Genomic DNA, 24,320 nt, shown 5'->3' on the forward strand with positions numbered 1-24,320 from the left:
CAGGGGAGGCTTTTCTCCTCACAGGAAAATTCACCAACACAGAAGGGAGACATCCCCTCATCTCTTCTAGGCCTCACATTCTTTTAATTCCCCCCCGCCCCCAGAAGTGGAAAATATACCCCAGAGTAACACCAAATATATGATTCATGAACCATATATAATTGATACCGGGTTTAAAAGAAGTAGAGCCACATGAGTGGTTGTCTATTAACTATTGATGACGGCCCGGGCTGCTGACAAGCCAGGCTTGGTGCGGAGATCTCACCCATGCTCCCATGTTTTATTTAAACATTATTAAAAGCACACAGCCTGCAACGAAGCCTTCCATTCCACTTAGAATTAGACTCTGCTGTGAAGTCACCTCTGGGTCTCGGAAAGGTTAGGACTGGATTTTGCTGGAACTGCTACTGTCTTTTTCCTTCGTGTGGAGGCTGTTAGGCTGCCTCTTCCACCCGCCCTTGAATTCTTCTCTTTTGATGTGACCCCCCACTCCAGTTTTTCTGTGACCTGGGGCGTGTCACATCACCCCTCCGCCCTGAGTCTCAGTTTGACCATCCATAAAATGGGGAGTATCACAGGAGTTACCTTAAGGGTTACTGTGAGGATGAGAGCAGAGCAGTGATTATTAATGGGGTGACTTTGCTCCCCAAGGTACATCTGGCAAGGTCTGAAGATTTTTTTTTTTTTTTTGGTCACACATCTGCCTTTATTGTGAGCAGCCGATGGGACACTTCCGGCATCGTAAAAAGAAAAAAATTAATTGACAAAAGCAGGGATTCAGTGAAGCCGCCTGGTTGGAACCCTTGGGAGCTCATATGTAGAAGCCGACCCCGAGCAGCGGGAAGAGGACCCCAAAGCCCATGAAGAGTGAGGCCACCAAAGAGAGGAGGAGCTCCTTGTGGATATCCCGAGTGGATGTGGGGGGAGGTGAGCTCCTAAATGAAGAACCAGGCGGCGAAGAACATGCCAGTGGCCAACGGCACCACGGGCAGACGCGGAAAGACAGCCGGGCTCACTGGGCTGCCAGGTCCACGGTAATCCACCGCTCCGCCACCGGGGGAGATATTTGTTTTGTTTTTGCGGTACGCGGGTCTCTCACTGTCGTGGCCTCTCCCGTTGCGGAGCACAGGCTCCGGACGTGCAGGCTCAGCGGCCATGGCTCACGGGCCCAGCCGCTCCGCAGCATGTGGGATCTTCCCGGACCGGGGCACGAACCCGCGTCCCCTGCATCAGCAGGCGGGCTTCTCAACCACTGCGCCACCAGGGAAGCCGGGGGGAGATATTTTTGATTGTGTTGACTTGGGTGGGGAGCTACTTGCATCCGGTGGGTAGAGGCCAGAGATGCTGCTAAATATCCAGCACAGCACAGGACAGCCCCACATCAGACAATTATTCAACCCAAAATGTCAATAATGCCAAGACTGAGAAACCCTAGGTTATAGAATCAAAGGCAGTATTAATTTTTATGACTCACTTTTAAAAAAAGATACTTGAATGAGTAAATACCACGTGTCTAAATCTTCTGAGGGAGAGAATGGATTTGAGCAGTGAGATCTCGGTCCAGATTCTAACTCAGCCACTTAACTGGGATTGTGACTTTGGAGAAGTTGCTTCAGTTCTCTGATCTCAGTTTCTTTACTGGTGAAACAGGGATAGTTACCTCAGACAGAGACGCTTAAAAGAGAGATCTCATGTGAAGTCCTTAACCCAATGCCCAGCACGCAGTCAGCAGTAAAGCACTAGCTCTCATCAACACTGCCCCAGCCATCGTGCGCGTAGGACGGGATGCGACTGCAGAGCTGGCAGACTTGTGACGAAGTCTGAGTGGACCAAGAAAGAGTCATCGGAGGAGTGAAAAGAAAGGGGAAAGAAAACAAGGGAGCATCTATTAAGTGCCTACTGTGTGCTATCACCGGGCACTTTCACCTACACCATCTCATTTACTCCTCGCAGCCTCCCAATGAGATCGGTTGTATTTTGCTCCCAATTTACCGATGGGGAAACTGAGGTTCTGCAGTGTTAACTTAGCCACCCGAGGGTCTCATACTTCAAGTCCAACGCTCCTTCCACCAGCCTGCAGTGAGCTGGGGTGTCCTCCCCAAAATCATATCCACTTGGAACCTCAGAATGTGACCTTTTTGGAAATAGGGTCTTTGCAGATGTAGTTAGTTAAGATGAGGTCATACTGGATTAGGGGAGCTTTCAATCCAAGGCCTGGTGTCCTTATGAGAAGAGAGGACACAGAGACAGGGCAGAGAAGAAGCCCGTGTGAAGACGGAGGCAGAGATTAAAGTTATGTGGCCGTAGCCAAGGCGCGCCCGGAGCCCCCAGAAGCTGGCAGGTGGAAGGAGTCTCCCTTAGAGCCCTGCGAGGGAGTGGCCCTGCTGACACCCTGACTTCAGACTTCTGGCGCCCAGAACTGTGAGACAACACATCTCTATTGTTTTAAGACAACCAGCTTTTGGCAATCTGTTACGGCAGCCCTGAGAAGCTAATACACTCCTCCTCCCCAAGAGGAGCCAGAACAACTGTGTGAGGAAATGAGAGCGAAAGAGAGAGAGAAACCACATGTCCACACCCAGTCAAGTGAGAACTTGTCCAGCAACAGAAGCAGCAGAAGAGAGCAGGTGGCAGTGGGGGGAGGGAGGGGTTTTGCAGCTGGCGGCCAGTGGGGGGAGCTGCAAGGAGAAAGAAGGAAGAGAAGAAAGAAAGGCGGAGGTGAAGAGTCTGTGTTTACACCCCGATATGTGCGTTTATCTCTGCCTCTCTGGAGACCTGGACGTGGCCCGCCACCCGGCAGGTGTGCCCTAGACATTTGCTGAATGCAGGTCAGAGACGATGATGAGGTTGAGACAACCACGATCAGACACATGCATCTCCTCCTCTGGAACCTGAGGTCTCCAGAGGCACAGTCCCTGGTCCATTCACGTCTGCATCTCCCATAACATCAGGCACAGGGACGGGAACATGGTAGGACGCAAAGCAAAGTGTGTTGATCTGAAGGTTCCCATTTTTAAGATAATTTTTGAGCTGTTCTCTCAAAAGGTAAAACTTCAAAACGCTACGGAAACTATTCATTCAGCAAGTTCTGAGAATCTACCCGTGCCTAACCCTGAACTGGAGACCAAGAGTCAAATAAAACCCACCCCCCACCCTCTCAGGTGCTCCCTGTCTAGGAAGACAAGAACACAAGCAATGACAATAACCCGTATCAATGGGGTGAACACAAGGCGATGTGGGAACACAGAGGAGGTACGTAACTTAGTGACGGGTGGGGGTAACAGTGAGGGCTTCCTGGAGGTGAGGTCTGACCTGTTACAGGCTGGGCCGGCGGATGCAGGAGAACAAAGGTGATGAGCCCAGAAATGACCTGGTGCTGGGGCCTGACGCCTTTGTCCTTGAGTAGATCACGCGAGGTGACGAGAGGTAGACAACCAAAGGCAGAGAAGTCTACAGAGGCTAGATTTCTGGGAAGCAGTTGGGGCTTTGCTCTGAAGGCAGTGGAGAGCCATGGAAGACTTCTTAGCAGAAGAGCAACACAGTAAGGTGTGTCCCTTCTAGAATGACCTTTGGCAGGGAGGAGCAAGAGTGGAGGAACGGTGGGGAGCCAAGACACAAGGTAACTGTACAGGCCCAGACCAGAGGGGCTGCAGATTAAAATAGAGAGAGAGGACACGGGGTTGGGACTGGAGAGGATGGATTTGAAAAATACCTCAGTAGGATAAAATCAGCAGGTGTGGCCATTAACCTGTATGTCTCAGAGAGAGATGGGCCACCGTGATTTCTAGCCTGGGTAACTGGGTGCTGAGCTAAAAGTGAGCAGAGGCGCCATCTAAGGTCTTCAAGGGCAAGTTAGGACTATAGAGAGTCAGGCCAAGGTGCCGAAGGGTAACCCAACAGGTGTAGCCTCCAAAGCCAGTGCATCTGGCTGAAAGCCGGCAGAGGGCAGGCCTTCCTGTCACCCTCAACTCTAACTCTCCCAACTGTCCTTGACCGCCCTTGGTCACCCTGACCTGGGGCTGAGGTGGTTTCCCCTGAGCTCTGTAACTACTGAAAAGCAACAGGATATAAATCCATGGATAAGCTGTCTTGCCACCCCAGTAGAAAAAGGACTTGAATGACCTAGAGCCAGAATATTCTTTTCTCCATAATGGTTCCTGGAGTCGCCAGGAATAGTGCATTTACGAAAATTAATGACAGAACCTCATTTTTCTGTTTTCTGGGAAGAGAAGTTCCATAGGCGGGGTGACTGATCCTGATCTGGACATGCCGGTTTGCCAGCCAGGGGTGTAAATCATTCACAAGGAACAACCTGTGGCCCTTTAAACCAACACCAACAGTGACAAATGGGACAGGGTGGGACAGGCGGAAAGGAACACTGAGGGGAGATCCATCAATATCCTTCCCGCTTCTCACCAGGGCCCAGAGTGTGGGATCCTTTCTGGGGTCTTCGCAGAAGAGCCAGTTTTCAGCAGGGCTGGTTTGGGAGGGCAACGTGGTGTCCCGGTGAAAGCTTTAGCGCTGGACACGCAGGGAAGCCGATCCCAGCTCCGCCACCCCTGACTCTGCAGCCCTGGGCCAGGCACCCCTCGCGTCCTTACCTGCTGGGGTGACGTAAGCGTGAAAGAAGATGACATCTGCCAAGAGCCTAAGCCCAGAGTGACTCAATCAATATTTGTCTAAGGAATGAATGAAGGAAGGAAGGTATGCTTGGCCCAGCGAGTTCAGAAATCCACTATCCCTCCCAGAGAGATGTGAACTTTAAAAATAGAAGATGAAATGGGCAATGGTTTACTCAAAGAAGTGATTTGTGGCGATGCCCGGGAGCATGATGCCAACTGGTCTTCTAAGAACCCTCCAAATCCCAGCACACAGACCCTTTGTTTTGCCTGTGAAAGCTCTGAGCGACCAGTGCAGAGAAACATATACGATACACAAGCAATGGTCCTGGCAGTATCTCTCCCTTCAGCACGCGCTCCTCAAGGGTGAGGGTGTGTCTTGTTCCCTGTTGGTCCCCAACATCCAGCACTGGGTTTGGCCCAGAGTAAAACCTAGGGCTACATACCAATCGCATGAACGAAAGAACCAGAACCCTGACTGACTGCCTTGCAGGTGAAGTTTACCGAGAACACACGGCACGGAGCAGCTCCCCCCTTACCTTAAAGGGGTAGGTTGGAGGAAGGGAAATCGGTGGCACAGACATGAACCTGAGAGGTGAGACGTCACCTCCTGTGATGCCTGGAAAAGTGCCAGGATGCCACGCAACGGGAGGGGCCTCACCAACAGGGTTCCTCTGAAAATGACAGTGTTCACTGAACTATCCCGCCGAGCAGCATTCTGTCCACACTGTGAGTGTGTAAAAATCAGGGACGTTCGGATTCCCTGCCCCTCCCCTCCAAGGCCCATCCCCGCGCCAGGCCCAGAGTTGGTGGTGAATGAATAAATGGATGCTGGAGGAAGTAAGAAAATATGATATCCTCTCCTCCCCCCGAGGAAATATGCCAGGGCTCAAAGGCAAGGGGCCTACTTGAGGGCAGGTAGATTGGCGAGCTCGGGTCATCCCCTATTAGGGCAGGTCTGCCAGCCTAACACTGCCCCTGTGAGCCCTGCCCATCCACGGAATCACTGCAGAAACAACCGGCCGTGCAGGAACACACCCTCCCTCTGTAGTGGGTCAAAGGGTGGCCCCCCAAAAGGTACATCCTCCCAGAACCTGTCAATATGGCCTTATTCAGAAAAAGGGTGTTTACAAATGTAATTAAAGGGCCCTGAGATGAAATCAAATTGGATTTAGAGTGGGCCCTAAATCCAATTACAGGTGGCCTTAGAAGAAAAGGCAGATGGGTATCTGAGACATACACGCACAGGATGAGGAACCATGTGAAGACAGAGGCAGAGACTGGAGTGACCCCGGCCATAAGCCAAGGAACACCCGGAACCACCAGAATTTGGAGGAGCAAAGAATTCTAGCCTGGACCCATCAGAGGGAGCACAGACCTGCCAATACTTCGATTTCTGACTTCTGGCCTTCACAATTGTGAGAGAATAAATTTCCCTTGTTTTAAACCACCCAGTTTGGGGTAAATTTCTAAGGCAGCCCTGGAAAACTGATACACCGCCCAACCCCAAACACACCAAAATAAAAATAATAGTTCAGCCTCGGTAAGCTTACCCAGAATCTTACAATGAGAAAACAGAGGAAGATGCAGGTCTAATTTTAGCATACACATAAGCTTTGTGCTTTGCAGTTCTGACCCATATATGGGGGCTGTATTATAATCTTTTCCAGATTTTAGGGCCTTTAAAGATCTGAACATGTCCCTGGGAATGGGGGTAGGGAGAGGAAAGTGAGAAGAGAAGAGAGGGGAGGGGAGGGGAAGGGAGGGGAGGGGAGGGGAGGGAAGGGGAGGGGAGGGGAGGGGAGGGGAGGGGAGGGGAGAGGGAAGAAAAGAGCAGAGAGGAGAGGAGGAAAGCCACTATCTGATGTGACGGGAAAGCCTGGTGTCCGGCCAGCCCGTTAAGGAAGACATCGGAGGAGGAGTGCTGGGGATGTTCTCTTGCTGCAGCCAGAGACGGCAGGAGGGGGCTCAGCTGCAAGAGGAGCAGGGCTGGTTAAGGAGGAAGTTAGCCCGTCAGTTGGAAGAAAGAGCCTTTCCCTCTCCCAGGGCCAAGGCGGGTGGAGGAGCTGCCAGTCATGGGGCTTGGATTTGTCTGGGAACCTGGGTCTCTGTGCGGAGCCTCACCTCATCCCAACACGACAGCCAGGCTGCTGGCTTGTCAGGGTCAGAGCTATGGGGACGACACTGGCCGCGGGAGGCAGTGGCCCGGGAAACATACTTGCTGCAGGAGGACAAGGTAGTGAGATCTGTCACAAAACCAGAGTGGACAGGGCAGGGAGGAGATGACGACGGTGATTTAAAGCCCTCTGGGGGCTTCCCTGGTGGTGCAGTGGTTGAGAATCCGCCTGCCGATGCAGGGGACACGGGTTCGTGCCCCGGTCCGGGAAGATCCCACGTGCCATGGAGCGGCTGGGCCTGTGAGCCATGGCCGCTGAGCCAGTGTGTCCGGAGCCTGTGCTCCGCAACAGGAGAGGCCACAACAGTGAGAGGCTTGCATACCACAAAAAAAAAAAAAAAAAAAAAAAAAAAAATCCCTCTGGGCCGAACTGCACATACTGGGTTGTCTTAGAGAAGGCTCTATGGTGGAGGGCAAAGGGGGTGCCAGATGCCTCCCAGGCTGCAGAAGCGGAAACCCGGAGGCTCGGGGATATCTGGGCTCGCGGGGAAAAGGAGGAGTGGGCGCTCTCAGATGCTCTGTGATCCCTGCAGGAAACTGTTCTCAGAAAAATACAATGAACAATGGAGAAACCTTCCCATTAGGAAGGAAACAAGTTTTAAAATGCACCTTGGGCCACGCCAGGGGACAAGCATGGCTTAGTGAATAAAAGCAGAGACTACAGAGTTGGACAGACCTGGGTTCCAAGTCTTACTTGCATGTGGCCTCAGGCAGGTGAATGTACCACTCTGGGCCTCAATCTGGCACGTGTGTCCCCGTGCCTCAGTTTTCCCATCTACTTCACAGTACTGACAGGAAGATTTAAACAAGAAAGGTTTAACCCAGAACCTGGCACATAGCCAGTGCTTAATAAATGGTGGGTTTAGCATGATCGTTTTTATCTTTTATCTTTGTGGTTGCTGTTAACAGCCCAGACATTTACAAGGTATGACCTTGACAAGTTATCTCAGCTCTGTCAAGCCTCAGTTTCCTCATCTGTAAAATGGGATAACACTACTGACTTCACAGGGTTATTACGACGCTTATACGGCATTAGGGGTGTTAAGACTCCATGCAAGGGAGACATTTACTAAACGTCGGTTCTCTCCTCTTTGCACGAGCCCGCCCTGCCTCTGGAGGAGAATGTGCGAGGCAGGAAGAGAAAGTCCGGAGTCTGAGGTACAAAGGTGGCTGGAAGTCATCCTGCAGGAGTGAATGCGATTGGCTCACTTTGGACCTGCCCCTGGCATTTGCAGCCCATGGCAGTGTCAGCTCACAGCCCATCCCCTTCCCGTTTCTTCCCTGCTTCCGGTCTACCCCCCCAAAGGCCCCAGGGACCAGGCCCTGAGGCTCCCATTCAGAAGGAAGGAGGGCTCCCCTCCTGAACCCTCCATCACAGGACCACACCCACCAGCTCCATGCACCGCCGGCTGGCCTCGGCCTCCCGCTGCACCAGCTCTTCCATGTCCACCTTCAGCTCCTCCAGGCGCCGCTGGTAATACTGGCTGCTCTCCCTCTGCTGGGACTCGGCCGTGGCTGCCTGTGAGAGCTCCTCACCCATCTTCATCAGGCTGTCCCGAAGCCGGATCACCAGGACCTGCAGCCCGGGCAGAGAGCACACGCCCACCCTGGAGTTAGAAGTCTGGGGCCCGACACAGGAGGCTCCAGAAAGAAATCTTTTGCTGAGTCTCTGTGTGTTTTTATAAAGTAATCAGGGTAATAATCCTGATTTCTGGTACAAAAATGAAGAAAACAGAGAAAATGATAGCTGCTATTCTGAAAGGCAGTGTGGCTTAGTGCCAGATGCTGAATTCACGTTCTGGGTTCAAATCCTACCTCTACCTCTTCCTGGCTGTGTGACCTTGGGTGGGTTATTAAACCTCTCTGAGACACAGGATGATGTCCGGGATGCTGTCAGGGTTGAACATGTTAAGTTATGCGGAAGGCTTAGCTTGGTGCCCGGCACACAGGATGTGCTGGGTGAGGGCTGGGAATTAAGATTTATAGCGACCTTCATTCAGCTCAAGGTTTGGGAGGTGCAGTGGCACGCTGGAAAGGACACTGTGCCAGGGGGTCCAAATCCCTTCCCCAACATGGATTCTGGTTTCCCGATTTGTAAAATGAGAAAGTTTGAGCAAATAATCTCCCATAAGCCTGAGCTCTGATATTTCATGGCACTCTTCTTTGTGTGTGTGTGGTGGTGGGGGGGGGTGTGGAAATCCACAAGGACACAATGAAACTATGAATGGAGAGAAAAGAGCCGTGAGCACCACCAGTGCTACAGAAAACCAACCCAAGGGCTGTTCCGCAGAATTCATTAGTTGGCCAACAAGTCTGGAACCAATCGATTCTGATGGGTAAATACTCGAGTGATGACATAAAATGCAGCCCACATGAATATTTTAGGTCCCTGCTAAGGACTCTGAGCCCCTTTGCAGATCAGAGACTGAATAATGGCCTAAAAGAAAAGCTTTATGATTTGTTTCCTCTTTCCCCTTTCAACTGGAGTTTAGCAACGGTTTCAAAGGGCAACGGGAGGGTCATAAGAAGAGTAGCCCTCCAATTGTGTCCCCAAGGTACCCCATCTCAAGGACCTGGGATTCTACTAAATTCCAATAATGATGGCAGAGGGAAAAGTGAATTTGGAGATAGAATCTGCCATTTAAAGTTACTCTACAATTGTTTTCTTCTCTGCTAGCACTTGATCATGCTAGAATCAAGCAAAAAATGATATGTGATATAGCTCAAATTACGTATTTAGTCTTTTAAAATATAGTAGATCAAAGTTTCATGGTGATCTTCAGAGACAATTACGCCTTGAGGGATCCCTTGAGGAATTCCGAGAACCACTGAGGGCCAAGGCAAAGAATTTTTCTCTGGTCTTCATCCAGAGCAGGCTTCTTAATTTTTTTTTAATTTTTTTTTTTTCTTTTTTCTTTTTTCTTGGTGGTACATGGGCCTCTCACTGCTGTGGCCTCTCCCTTTGCGGGGCACAGGCTCCGGACGCGCAGGCTCAGCGGCCATGGCTCACGGGCCCAGCCGCTCCGCGGCATGTGGGATCTTCCCAGACCGGGGCACGAACCCGTGTCCCCTGCATCCGCAGGCGGACTCTCAACCACTGCGCCACCAGGGAAGCCCCCAAAGCAGGCTTCTTAGAGACCGAAAGTCCAACAGGGGACTGGGAGTAAATGTTTCGGAATGAGAAGAGCAGTCTCCCATCGCTCAGACATACCATCATACTTTGGGTAAGCCCCCTGGCTGCAAGGAGATTAGAACCTGAGACCAGGATGGAGCGAAGGTCAAGAGTCAATCTCCTCCTGTCACTGACACTACCTGGCTTTATCTTGAATAATTCACTTGACCTCTCTGGGGCCATCTTCTCATTCTATCCTGCATGCCCCATGGGACTGACATCACGTGGAGTAGCTGATGTGGAAGGTTTTGGCAATGGTGATCTCCTCGGTAAATGTCCCAGGCCATTGGTGTACAGAGCTAAATGTGAATACAGTCACTGAACTCCACCCCAGCCCATCCAAGTCTTACCTGTCCTTCAAGGTCCAGCAGCAAAGCCACCTCCTCCTGTAAGCCTCCCTGATTCCCCAGCCTGAAAGGACCCCCATCCTCCAAACCTCACAGCCCTCTCTCCTTAGTACGGGTATTTATGTACACATCTTACCCACATCTCCTACAAAGCTCTATGCTTCTGGAAAGCAGAATCTATTTAATACATCCACCTTCCACACACCCAACACAAAGCCTAACACACACTAGGGGCAAAATAAATTTCTGCTCAAAACAAGTGTCGGGTGCATACGTGGATGAGTGGGTGGATGGAGATGGGAAGAATTGGATCCATGGACAGAAACATGGACAGACAAAGGGGTCAAGGTCTGAAGGAAAAAAAAAAGAATAGAGGAAGAGAAGAAAAAATAGAGAAAGGAAGAAGAACAAATGGAAAGGGGGGTGATGGATGGACCGATGATGGTGTATGGAGATGGAGACAGAGGAGGTGACTAGCCTGAGTGAATGGGGAGCTTGTGGGTCAGTGCGATTGAAGACAGGAAGGAGGGATGGAGGAAGGGAACTCAGGAGATGGATGAGTGATACAGATCCAGACAAAGGCATACGAGTGGACGGATGGATGGTGGGAAAGAAGGATGGAGTTTACAGGAAAGCCCTCATAGCTCTAGGCCTGAGCAATATTTACACACACCAACAAGTACCTCAAATCTCTTGATCTGCACTTTCTGGAACTCCGTCTTGCTCTCCAGGTCACAGATGACCGCCTCCTGCCTGCTGACGATGGCTCGGCCCACGGTGGACTGCTCCAGGTACTCAATGCGCATCTGGGCCACCTGCAGCTGGGGACACACCCAAGAAGGCCACTGACCACCTGGCCGCCCCGAGTCCCAGAATCGGGGGTCCCGCAAGACCCAGCCCCAGGCCCGTCCACGCCGCTCCTTCTCAGCTCAGGTGCACGAGCACGAACTGCGGGATCCCACTGAGGACCCCACACGGGACCCTGCCCCGTCCTGTGCCTTCAGCTTCCAAACAGGCCTTTCAGTCAGTGCCTCTCTCACCTCTTCCTCCTGCCCTGGTGAAGCACCAAGCCGGGCTGTGGACAGCGAGCTTTGGCATCAAGAACACAACCAAGAGTGGGCGTGGGAGCCAAGCACGTATTTCGGGGTTCCAAACCTGGCTCCCCACTTTCCAGCTGGGTGTGACGGGCAAGTCAGTGTCCTCCCTTGAGCCTTGTGGCTTCACTTTAGTGTGTGTGAAGGAGATTAGCGCCTGGTACACAGCAAGCACCCAGCAAGTGGCCACTCCTGCTATTATTTTTGTTCCGCTTGCTGTCCCTCGGTGCCCAAAGATGCTGCTGGAGACTAGGTCACTCTGACAGCCACTCTAGGTGGGCACACGCAATGGTTCTAGAAGAGCTTTGAGAATTTCATGGATGATAGCAACCCACTAGGTGATGAGGGAAATTTAGGGGTTTTTGGAGGAACCATGACTTCCAAGGAAGATGTCACAAAGGATGGTGATCCTGTCTTGCACAGACCAGACCCTTCTCCTTGGAGCCATTTCTCAGGGGTAGACATCCTGCACGGAATGCCTGATGAGCCTCACTGCGTGGGGCATCTATGGATCCTGAACAAGCATGGGCAAGAGTGAGTGAGTGAGCGAGTGTGTGTGTGTGTGTGTGTGTGTGTCTCTCTCCCCCTCCCCCTCCCTCTCCCCCTCCCCCTCTCTCCCCCTCCCCCCTCTCTCCCCCTCCCCTTCCCTCTCTCCCCCCTCCCCTTCCCTCTCTCCCCCCTCCCCCTCCCTCTCTCCCCCTCCCCTTCCCTCTCTCCCCCCTCCCCTTCCCTCTCTCCCCCCTCCCCCTCCCTCTCTCTCCCCCTCCCCCTCCCCTTCCCCCTCTCTCTCCCCCTCCCCCTCCCCCTTCTCTCCCCCTCCCCCTCCCTCTCTCTCTCCCCTCCCCCTCCCTCTCTCTCTCCCCCTCCCCCTTCCTCTCTCTCTCCCCCTCTCTCCCCACCTTGGGGTTGTCCTCAATCCATCTGTCATGCAACCGACATTGAGTGAATGAATGAATGACAGTTCCCAGGATCCTCCCCCACAACACGGTGACTCTGAGCACGTACTTGTTCTTGAAGCTTGTGCTTCTCCTTCTTGGCTTCCTCTAGCTGCAGCTGCAGTTCCTGGATCTGCCCAATGTCGGCAGCAGACTGGTAAGACGAAAAATGTCACATTGAGACCACAGGCTTTGCTGGAAGTCCCTTCTCCGCCTGCCCACAGATGTCTACGTATCACAGAGCATGACAACAGCTGGTTCTAAAGGGCACCTCACATTCTCCCCAGTATCCCCCATCTCAGTGTGCACCCAGTCACTCCCACTGCACAGGCCCAAAGCTTCGGTCAACTGTCCAGCGCTTTATTATACACCCTTGAGAGCCCAGACAGAATGAGCTGGCTGCGGCACCAGGACCAGAATTCTGAGGGAAGAGAACTATTCTAGGTCAGGTAACTGGGGTTCTAGACCTGGATACCAGCCCTGGCAAGTCACAGAACCACTCCGCACCTCAGTACCCCCATCTGTAAAATGGGCTGATACTCTCTGAGACCCTCTATATAGGGTTTGGTTTGTCCAGAGATTAAAATAAGGCAATGGAGAGTAAAGGTCCTTTAAAAAAGAGTTGAACCAAACTGCTGAACGCGACTATCCCCAAAGAAAAGAATTCCAGAGGGCAGGAGGGCCCCTAGCTTTCTATTTTCCCCAGGTATTTATTATTTAAATTATTTATAATGGGCATATACAAATCTACTGCTTTTGTAGATGAACAAATAAACTTCCATTTTGAACAAAAGTAAGTGTGATTCACAGCTGCTATTTACCCGTGTGACATTTATCCCTCCAAGGTCCTAGCACCAGAGGGTGGCCCGACCACATCACCTTCTCACTGTCCCCACCTACCCCAGCCAAGGCCACCAAGCCTTCTTCCACCCGAGGCCATTACCTGAGCAATGAGGTCCTTGTGCTTCTGCATGAGGTCATTCAGGTCGTCCTGGTCCTCATCGACGCGCTTCAGGAGGTCTGCCCTCTCAAACTGCAGCCGGTACAGCTGCTCGTCCACCTGCCGGGGCACGGCGATGGTGGGTGAGAAAAAGGGGGGTAAAAGGCGGACTACAGGGGGCTGATGAAGAAGAGCAAAGGCGGGGCTGGACTTCCCTAGCGGTCCAGCGGTTAAGACTCCCCGCTTCCAATGCAGGTGGCGTGGGTTCGATCCCTGGACGGGGAACTAAGATCCCACATGCCACGCAGCCAAACAATTTAAAAAAAAATTTTTTTAAAAAAAGAACAAAGGGGGACTTGCCTGTGGGTGTGTCAGGTGAGTGAACATCTGCCTTTAAGGGAGGCCATGGCTGTGTCAATGAATGCTGTGTGTGTGTGTGTGTGTGTGTGTGTGCTGGGCCTGCCTGCGACTGCGTGAATGCAGCACGTGTGTACGTGAATAGGATATGTGACCGTGTAAGCCTACCTGGGAATCTACACACATACAGTTTAAGTGTGCATGGTGCACATGTGTCAGTGATCTCAATAAATATGGCTAAACTTAAATGTATATCTTACCTACGAGGGCATTTATTTTATACGTGTGTCTGGTGATTCCGTATGTGAGTGTGTACATCCATCCTTGCGTGCGCATGTCTGTGAATGTCTGCGGGCAAGTTCCCCCCGATCTAGCACAAATAAAACCTGGGACAAAAGGGCCAATGGGGATCATGAGAAAAGCTTTTGCCAACAAATCTCTAGCTCTGTCTAAACTTCGGATTTCACATGTTGCGTATAAATTTAAGCCGGCCCTGTACATCCAGACGGGGCACTTAGAAACCCACACCCAATCTTCACCAACATAACAGATCCATAATATATGTTCATTTGTTCCTGTTCAGCGTTGAGCACACAGTAGGCCCATTACAGATGGCTGGGTCTCTCTTAGGAGTGAGCCCACAGGGCTACCCTTGGCTCTTAGAAGAAAGGATGTGAAAAAGTAGCCCAACAATGGTGACCAAGTGCCCTCGGAGGTGGTGTGTGTGTGTGTGTGTGTGTGTGCGCGTGCGTGCACGCAGTAGGTCTACAACAGATGGCCAGGAGCTGCTTCCAGTGGTGGGCACAGTGTGGGCTCACAATAGATGGCTGTGCTCCCACTTCAGGTGCTGAGTGAACAGCAGGCTCGTACTGGAAGCAACCCCATGGGGCTGAGCACACACTGGGTCCACAGCAGGGTTCCTGGCCTCCCTTCGCACAGGTGAGCACACAGCTGACCCTCATGTGTGCCCTTACACCTTTGTAACGCTCAGCTCTGAGTAGGCTGCCTGTGCTCTCGGAGTGTCCAGCACCCAGTAGGTCTACAACGGATGTCTGCACCTCCCAGTACAGTACAGTGAGTGCCCCGGTCCCTCCTCTAATGCTGCACACACAGTAGGCCCCCAGCCCCAGGAGGGAGCGGTACCAGGCTCTTGCTGCGGGTCATGCTCTCCAGCTCGCTGTGCATGCTCTCCAGGTCGGCTGTCAGCGCCTTCTGGGTCTTCAAGGCGTCCTCACACTTGGCTTCACTCTGCTGCAGCTGGACCAGGCAGGAGGGGGAGGGGAAAGGGAGAGAGGCCTCGTGACCCTGTCTCCTGGAACGTCCCTCCCCTCCAGCCCAGCCCGGCCCCTCCCAGGCAGAAGAGTACTTTACAGGCGACCCTCCCCTCTTCACAGGTGTTCATCAACCCACAGAGGGGGAAGCAGAGGTGTTTGCAGTAGGGGCAGCTGGGTTCTGAGCCCACTCAAAACTGAACTAGCACTGCCCCATGAAGTAAAGCCAGGCCACCCCCAATTCAGTGCCAGGAGCGAGTCCCCAGTTCCGTTCAGCAGATCTTTGCTGCCGCCCACTCAGTGCCAGGCACGGGGCATATGCACAGCACAGTCAAGGTGGCCCCTGCCCTCCCGTGGGGGAGACAGGCAGGGACAGGTAGTGACAGTGCCTCTGAGGGTACCAGGAAGGGGAGGGTATGGGGACCCCGGAACACAGGATGGGGGCTGGGAAGCCGTCCTGGAGGAGGTGCTCATAGTTTGTTCAGTGGGGACTTGCCAAGTAGACATTTTTAACCAGAGTTGTGAACCCCCTTCTAAACGGTAGGCAAAATATTCGGTGTGTGAGCATTTCCTGGTACATGACTTTCACTAGATTCTCAATGGTGAAGAGTCACCGATTCAAAGTTTCTCCTCCTCACCCTTTCTTTCTCTTCCTTCCGTCCACATGTACACAGTAGGCCTCCTATCCTAGCAAAGTGGGGCCATGGAGATAGGTGCAATGACCTGTGTGGCCCCAGAAGACAGACATTTCCCCCCGGAGAGACCACATTCACGCACAAACCCTAAGTACGTTCTGCGATTGAATTTCGCCCTGATTTTTGAACCCTAGAATCTCCAAGCAGAAAACCACCTTATAAATCACTGAAGGCAAACATTTGAGGTTCAGAGGGGGGTGGCGCCTTGTCTGAAGTCACAGTGCTACAAGGCGCAAAGACACTACTTGTATCGTCCAGACCAGCTCGCTTTCTCAACTGCCAGGCCACTGTCGCTCCAAAGTAGTAAATGACATTAAGGCTGGTGCTAACAGATAGGGGAAAAAGAAAAGCCAACTAGATCCCTACTGAAATGACATGCGTACAATCTGATCCCCGAGGCCACACAGTGAAGGCGGTGCATTGATTTATGAAAGGGAAATGAGGGAGCCAGGGCAAAGGATGCCCCAAGGACAGCTGACCAAGGCGGGGCTCTGTGGGGAAAGTCCGCCTGGGACCGTTTTCATCTTCCAAACTGGGCAGAGAACATCTTCCTCAGAATGTCCAGGAGCTCACCCCAGATGCTAGAATAATAGTAATGACACGGGAGGTGGGGAGCAGGCAGGCTGCCATTCATTCCAATATCGCCCGTCAGGCCTCCTGGCAGATCTGGGAGGTGTGCACTGCTAATACCCCCGTTATGCAGGCTGGGAAACCGAGGCCCCAGCCTCCTCCCGCAGCTTCCCCACACGGCACCCTAATCCCAGCCCCACCCCACTGCCAGCAGCCTCAGCCCACAAAAGCCCCATCTTCAAGGCGCCAAGAAAAGCGTATTTCTGCAGCTGGGCTCTGCACTGGGCCTGGGAGGACGGCTCGGTGGCCCGTCTCCCTCAGCGACTGGAAGGGATCAAGACACACTGAGAAAAATGACGTGGAGCAAGGGAGGTAACTGGCGTTGTTAGAGCATAATCGACAGAGGAAATGAGAAGTCAGGCACAGTCTCATCTTCCCCGCAGGCGACTCCAGGGCCTCTGGGAAGGCCGGCGGCGGGTGGGGGTGGGCTGGGGTGGAGGGCTGCCCAAAGCCAGCCCTGGATTCACGCATAAGTCGGAGGCCTTGCTAAGGAGAGGCATTCAAACTAAGACCTAAATGATGCAAAGGAGACAGCCAGGTAGAGCTTTAAGTGGAAAGGTGCCCTGAGTGGCGGTAACAGCAAGTGCAAAGGTCCTGAGGCAGGAACAGGAAGGAACTCGGTGCCGCAGAACAGAAAGACAGGCAGTGGAGCTGGCCAGCTACACAGAGAAGGCCAGGACGAGGTGATGCTGAGGAAGTGGATGGGGATCACATCAGTGAGGCTTGTGAGCCAGGACGCAAAGCTTAGATTTGTTTTTAGTCTGTAGGAGAACCGCGGCTGCTCTCTGAGGACTGAGGAGGAGGGTGGCATGATCTCCCTCTGGCTGCTGTGGGGAGGAGGGGGCTTTGGTGGACAAGAGTAGCAACAGGGCAGCCAGAGAGGATGCTGCCGTGGTCTTCCAGGAAGAGGGTAGTGGAGGTGCTCCAGTCGGAGAGGAAGGAGAGGAAGTGGAGAGAAATGGAAGGGTCTGCACAAGGCGGTGTGCAAGGAACAAAAGAGAGGAAGTGGAGAGAAATGGAAGGGTCTGCACAGGGCAGTGTGCAAGGAACAAAAGAAATGGGCAGGCAGGAGCAGATGGGCCAGCGTGGGAGAGGATGTCAGATAACTAGTAGTGGAAGGGGAGGTGTCCGGCAGGGTCCCGCTGCCCGGCCAAGCTGCTCGGCCCAGGGCCAGGAGGCAGGCGAGAGCCATTGTGAGTAGCTCGACAGGGCAGGGCCGATAGACAACAGCAGTTCCCATCTGCTGAGCCCCTCCTGCAGCTGAAGGAGGGTTTCATCAACATGATGCAGCTGGTTCTCTGAGCCCCTGGAGAGAGAAGGCTCCATTTTTATCCCCATTTTACAGATGGTACACCCAGACGTGCTCCTTCCTTTCCCCAGTCTCCCTGGAGCAAGCAGGGAGAGGGATGATTTATCCCCAGGCAGAAAGGAGTGCAGAGACAGCACGGAGGCAGTGGAGGGCCTGCCGGCGTTCGTCCTAGCTCCCACCGGGCTGGAGAGAGGACTGTCTTGGCCCTGATGGTTTGGGCATGAGAGGTCACACCGGCTACTGTCGCTTGGGGACCATTTCCAGGGCACTGGGCTCTAGCTGCCTTGCTTCACAAGAGCGCCACAACACCTCTAGGAGAAAGGCGCCACCGTGAGGACCAACTGACCTCGGAGGAAACTGAGGCTCACTGAGGGGAAGCATCTTGCTCAGGGCACACGGCCGGCAGCAGAGGAGCCTGGCTGTTCCAACTCCAGAGCCCAGACCTTAACCACTGTGCTCCACTGCCCCTCATGGAAAGCCACTCTCTGGAAAGAGTAACATGGATTAACATAAAGAGAGAATCCCAACTGCGGAGAAAACAGCCCAGTGGCTTGGTGCTACCATGGAAGCCACTCAAGCCGTGTCACAGTGACCTGAGCCAGGCAGGGACTGTAGAATGAGAGGTACACACATCAGGAAGAATGGACAGAACTTGGGAGTCTGAACCCACGCGGTGGCGCCGAGGAAACACATCGTGACCGGAGCCTTCCAGGGATGCGCGAGTTCATCCCAAAGGGAAGCGGCAGGAAAGCAACCCGTGTGGCATCTGCTAAGCGCCAGGTGCACCACGAGCGGGGCCGGAGCGTGGGCACTGGGGCCAGACCTGGGGGGGTCTGCCTCTCGAGCCAGTCGCTGAACTCACCACGCCTCAGTGTCCTCATCTGTAGAGTGGGGACGGTCACATCCTACCACCCGTGCGGGATAAACCAGTGAAAACATGAGCGTGCTTATTAGCACAGCAGCCGGCACTGAGAACACGCCAACAAAGCAACGGTGGATGTCGCTGTTGTTTGTCTCCTTCACCCCTTAAGAGCCTGAGAAGTGGGGACTTTTAACCCCGTTTTAGAGGTGGAAGTGCCAGAGGCCAAGTGAGCTGTCAAGGTCACGGGGCCAGGGGGAGGCGGGGCCTGGACCACAATCCCAGGGAGGGTTTTTAGGCTTCCTGGCAGACTGGGATGTATGCGGGGAGGGTGCCAACCCCAGAGGCACACAAGTCAAGCAGGCCCAGATTTTCGCTGGGCCTGGGGCTCCTGCGGCAACGCTAGGAATCCCCCAGCCCGTGGCCTCCGCCGGGCAGGCCCGGGATTGCTGCTGGCGGGCCGTCTTAATGTCGAGCTTTAAAAAATTTCTATTTATTACACTTCGGGGAGCAGGAAGAAATACAGGCCATCTCGGGCTGATTTTCCATTATGGTTGACGTGGCGTAAGAATAACTCACTGCACATTATTTCCATATTGGGGCTGTCTGACTGACGTTTTGATGAAGTCAGGTGGCAAATGGTGTCAGGGCTGAAATCAGATCCCTCAGCGGTGCGATGCTGCCACCGCTGCTCTGACAGTGTCTTCCCGGGAGGAGGTCCGGGTGGAGCAGTCTGAGGGCAGCTGCTGACAAGCGATTCCCCAGGAAGCGTTCTTGGGGTCCCACCTCCAGCCCTGGCAGCCAGGCCGGCTACAAGGATCCCACACCCCTTTCAGCTCCAAGTCACCATCCAGTCCCCATGCACAAGCCCTCCCAGGTTCCAAGCAGACCTCCACAGCATGGGGGGGTGGAGCGCTGGGGGAGAAAAAAGGCCCCCCGGGATTTCCATCCCTCTCCAGACCCAGCATGGGGCGGGACCCACAACAGGCTCTCAATGACACAACCGATTTGATTTTCGTACCAGTTCACGTTTTTCTTTCCTTCCGTATCTTGTTTCTTGAAAAATCAATACAATAACTTGCAAAGTACGTGGGTACAAAGCACCAAAATGCCTTTAACAGCCAGAAACTCATCTCCCCCTCGCACACGTCCAGTCACGCTATCATTCACTCATTAGATCAGCCATCCTTCCCCAGGGGCTGCTGAGAGGCAGGGTGTCATTTCCTCCCCAGCCCCTGAGCCAGGAGCCCTCTACCAAACGGACACCTTTGTGCATGAACGAAGGGTGTCGAAGCTCTGGTCTGGGGACAAGTGGTGAGGTTCTGACTCTTGGACCAGTGTGGGAGGACACCGAGGGTCCTCAAAGCCCGAGTTCTGGGGGGCAAGATGAGACGAGCGGCATCCAGGCTCGAAGCGCTGCAGCGGCCCAGGGGGCTGCCGTGCACGTGGGTTAGGAGCCTGTGCTCTTGACACGGTGCCAGGCGTGGCTCTGACGTCACTCATTTAACGCTGACAACAAACACCACGCGAGGCTAGGGTCAATGGCCACTCATGTTGCTACTGTTGAGGGGACTGAGGGGTAGAGGGGTGAAGTGACTTACCTAAGGTCACCCCGGTACTACGTGGCAGAGCTGGCATGTGGAACCAGGCAGCCTGGCCGCCAGGCTGTTCTGCTGCACTCCTGTAACAGCAGCGCCCACCACGCATGCTCCAGAGGGAGAATCTGGTGATGTGACTGCACACGCCTGCTCTCCTTTCTTTTGACAGCAGCATCCTATCTTCTCTGCAAAGAATGTCCAGCCCGCAAATGTCCATGATGGAGCCAACCCTCCTCCCTCAAGCCCAGAGCAGATGCGTGCAACTCAGCCTAGCCAGGCAGAGCGCCACCTCCTGCTCGTCACAGTAGTTGGTCGTGGGGCAACAGCACGACGGACACCAGGATTTTGTCTGCGACTACGGACACGAGATTGGCTCTTTCTGAGGCAGGATATAAGCTGGGAGTGTCTGGGGGCCCTCCTGCCACCAAGAAGGAAGAGACTGCCTAAGAATACAAGGTGACATCAAGGTCGTTGAGGTAGGAGACACATTCTTTTTTTTTTTTTTTTTTTTTGCGGTACGCGGGCCTCTCACTGCTGTGGCCTCTCCCGTTGCGGAGCACAGGCTCCGGACGTGCAGGCTCAGCGGCCATGGGTCACGGGCCCAGACGCTCCGCGGCATGTGGGATCTTCCCAGACCGGGGCACGAACCCGCGTCCCCTGCATCGGCAGGCGGACTCTCAACCACTGCGCCACCAGGGAAGCCCAAGAGACACATTCTTGATGACATGGCTGGAGCACCTAGATCCAGCCAAGCCTGAAGGCAATCATAGCCTCAGAACTTTGCAGATATTTTGGCTAATCACGTCCCTTTTTCTGCCTGAGCAAATTTGAGCTGGGTTGCTGTTATCCAGGATGAGCGAGCAAGTCAGAAGAGCTAATACATACACAGGGTCAGCCACAGAGTAAACAATCAGAACTGTGGTGAGAGTGTTTGCTGATGCTCTTCTGTCACAAGTTGGATCAAAGTAGCTCCCTCCAAAACCCTGTGATAGAATAACAAACATCTATTTAACTATTCTGTGTACGGATCTCTCCTCATAGTGGGATAAATAGTCTCCCTTCCGGACTGTTCAATGGGGAGAAGGAGGAGGGATGGATTTCTCCAGCACCAACCATATCAGGCACCGTACAGGCCTTGATGCTTATTATGACTGTAGCCCACAACAGCCCTGCAAAAGGGAGGAATCAGCCTGGGCAGGGGAGTGACTTGCCCAAGGTCAGAGTCAAGTCCATGGGACTCTAAACCCAGGCTGTTTCTGGGCCACCACCAGCCCCCTCTGCACACAGTCTTTCTCTATTGCTGAATTCATCTCAGGCGTTCTCTCCCCAGCACCCACCCCCTCTCATTCAGTGGGAGGGCGATTGAGATTCCCAGCACACAGACAGCAACTACAAACCGATGAACAGCATTACTTTCCTATGCAATGCCATGTGCCCACTTTTAATACCTGGGTAAAATGTTTGCTCTGGACTTATTAAGCTACGAGATGAGTTGGGTTGACACACGGAATGAGGTGGGGAAAGAGGGAAAATTCTGGTATTTCAGCAGAGCAGTTAGAATCTGGATGTCTGGGTCTGATTGAACAACTCAAAAGATTTAAAAATACCACATTGCAAACGCCACGGGGAAGTGCTCTAAGAAATGGCGGCTTTGGCAGGCTGATCTCAACACATCCCAGGCCTTGACATCCCATCAGTGCACTTGGAAGAGTCAACCTTCTGTAGGAAGGCTTTCCCTGAAGGGAATCGCCAATATCTCAAACTACAGACAGCCCTGATAGGGAACAACTTTAGCAAATGCAACATATTAAAAATGTCAGGTCAGGTCCACCAATGGTCTGTCCAACTCAGAAGTCTGATGACAGTGGCCTCAAGGGAAAGTGCCTCAGACCATACGGTGGTTACTCTCTGTGTCCTTGATCTCCAACAATTTGGGCATATACGAAACATTCCATGATTATCCTTACATTGTGCTAGACAACCGTCGTTTATGGATGCACTGAAATGCTTTCTGAGGATTTACTGTTTCCATCATCTTCATCTTCAGAGTAATAATAATCAGGATGAGTAGTGGAATAAAAATAACTGCTTTATGTGGATGCTGACCACGTGTCTGTTCATTTGTAACATGTACCGCGTCTATGAAGTACACAGTTTCATCTTCATTTTATCGATGAGGAAACTGAGGCTCGGAGAGGTCAGTTAATTTGTCAAGGTCACACAGCTATCAAACGGTGAGTGGAGCCAGGATACGAACTGAGGTCTCTTTTAAACGCACAGCTTTTCCTTGTAAGCCCTGTGGCATGTGCTTACCACCTGCTGAGTAAAGCAGGTGTCCTTTTACTTGTTTTAAGTCTGTTTCTTTGAGGGTTTAGGAGTCCTTTCTAACTCTATATCATAGGATCTAAGGACGGCATGGGTCCTACATGATAAAACAGACTTCAAGAATTTCCTTCCTGACTTCCCTCTGGTGACAATGGATTTGTAACACACAGGTGCTCTCCAAAGAGAGAAAGAAAAAAAAAAAAAAAAAAAAAAACCACTTGGAAAAGCAGTATAAAATACTCAAAAAAGGTTCTCCCTGCCCCCATCCTATTCACACCCTCCCCCTTTTAAAATTATATTGCAGCTCTCCAGTGCTCCTCTAAATCATTAGTACAACGTCTGAGGGCCTCCACGTCTGTCTTCCCGCTGGACAGCGGGCTCTGGAGGGTCACTGGGTTTTGCTCACCTCTGGGGGCCCGCACAGTAGGGACTCCACACCCACGTGCTGAGGAGGCAAGGCTGCGAGGGCAGCTCAGCGCATCACTGAGCCGGCCCCTGTCGGCAGGGCTGCCCACATCTGCAGCCTGAGCCGCCCACCACCCATGGTGGCTCGCAGGAGCCCCGAATGCCCCCTCGGGAGGTCACCCGCTGCCCGGCTCCTCACCAGCACAGATCTCTGACCCCGATGCCGGCAGGTGTCCAGAGAGAGGCTCCACGGGAAGGACAAGGGGCGGGGGCAGGATCCTGCCTGTTGGAGCAGATGAGCTGGATGGGGAGAACCACCACAGACACGTTCAGCAAACCCCGGGGCCCCGAGCAGGGCCCTTTCTGTAAAGCTGGAAGGAAGTCTGTCCAGGTTACACGGGGGCAACCCAGTCAAGGCCCAGCTTCCGGGTGGGCAGGGCAGAGGGTGTTCTCATGAGACTTCCCTTTAATAAAAGGGCTCTTTTGCACACACAAAAATACACACATACTTGAAAAGCACCAGGAGAGATTAAGTCTTCCTTCCTCACTTTACAAACGAAAGCTCTGAAGCCGTCCACCCTCCCCGCCCGCTTGAGACAGTGCATACTGGGGAGGGGCTGGATGGCCTCCAGGGATACACCCTACGGAAATGCACACACATGTGCCTCCCCCATGTAAGAGAGCATGGGGAAAACGTGCACAGCAGCTCTATTCCTAACAACCAAAATCTAGATGACTTACTTGACCATCAATAGCAAAGTGACTAAACTGTGATACAGTCTCATAAACTAGCAAGGAGAATGAAGCAGCTAAGACATATGGTAACATCAGCAGGTCTCGTCTCTATCAATGGAACAAAGAAAGCTAGACACAACGCGAGAACAGGCGGAGGATGGGAATTCAGCCAAGGGGTAACATGAGCGGATGAGTAACCGAGGAACAGCTTCTAAATGCGCATCCGGTTCACTGGCTTCTCCCCTAAACCTATGGGTACCTTTTGAGAACAGGCCTTTCGGAGAGGCCCGAATCACTTCGGGCTTGAGGCGCTGGCTCTACAGTGACCAGCTCACCCGTTCGCCTGGGACTTTTTTGGTTTTAAAATCAGAAGTCCCGTGTCCCGGGAACACGCTCAGACCCACAAGAATTCAAATGGCTCTGAAGTGAAAAACACGTGGCTTCAAATTCCAGGTCACCCAGATGGAGGCACCTCCTACCACAGAACTGGCCTGCACTCTCCCCAAATGCCAGTGTCATAAAGTACAAAGACAGACTCAGGCGCTGTGGATGGTATCACGAAACTCAGCACAGGCCGTTAACACATTCTAGGTTGGATCCTGAACAGGGAGAAAAATTGTAACAAAGAACGTCAGTAAAACAATAGGCAAAGTTTGAATAGTCGGCAGGTAAGATCAGGGGTCAGCAAACTTCTCCTTCAAGGACAAGCTAGACAATATTTTAGGCCATGCAGGCCCGAGAGGCAAAATAGAAGTATATATGCAGGTACTTATCTAACTGTAAACGCAGCCATTTGAAAACGACAACCATTCTTAGCTCTCAGGCTATAGTAAGGAAAACAAAAACAAGACAA

General features: G+C 52.8%; 1 protein-coding gene across 14 annotated transcripts in view; it reads right to left on the reverse strand.

Annotated features, from left to right (window-relative positions):
- Window positions 1-24,320, reverse strand: part of MYO18B (myosin XVIIIB) — a 239,503-nt gene that overhangs the window by 61,393 nt on the left and 153,790 nt on the right. For all 14 annotated transcript variants that reach the window (XR_010836953.1, XR_010836954.1, XR_010836950.1 and 11 more), the window contains 5 exons: window positions 14,784-14,897; window positions 13,287-13,403; window positions 12,414-12,497; window positions 10,998-11,135; window positions 8,186-8,371 (listed from right to left, as the gene is read on the reverse strand). Coding sequence is in view for 7 of the 14 variants with exons in the window: in XM_067015387.1 (XP_066871488.1) it covers window positions 8,186-8,371; window positions 10,998-11,135; window positions 12,414-12,497; window positions 13,287-13,403; window positions 14,784-14,897 (639 nt within the window). In the remaining 7 variants the exon portion in view is untranslated. The remainder of the gene's footprint in view (window positions 1-8,185; window positions 8,372-10,997; window positions 11,136-12,413; window positions 12,498-13,286; window positions 13,404-14,783; window positions 14,898-24,320) is intronic.

Source organism: Kogia breviceps, chromosome 15 (genome assembly GCF_026419965.1).
Source record: "Kogia breviceps isolate mKogBre1 chromosome 15, mKogBre1 haplotype 1, whole genome shotgun sequence".
Lineage (NCBI taxonomy): Eukaryota > Metazoa > Chordata > Mammalia > Artiodactyla > Physeteridae > Kogia > Kogia breviceps.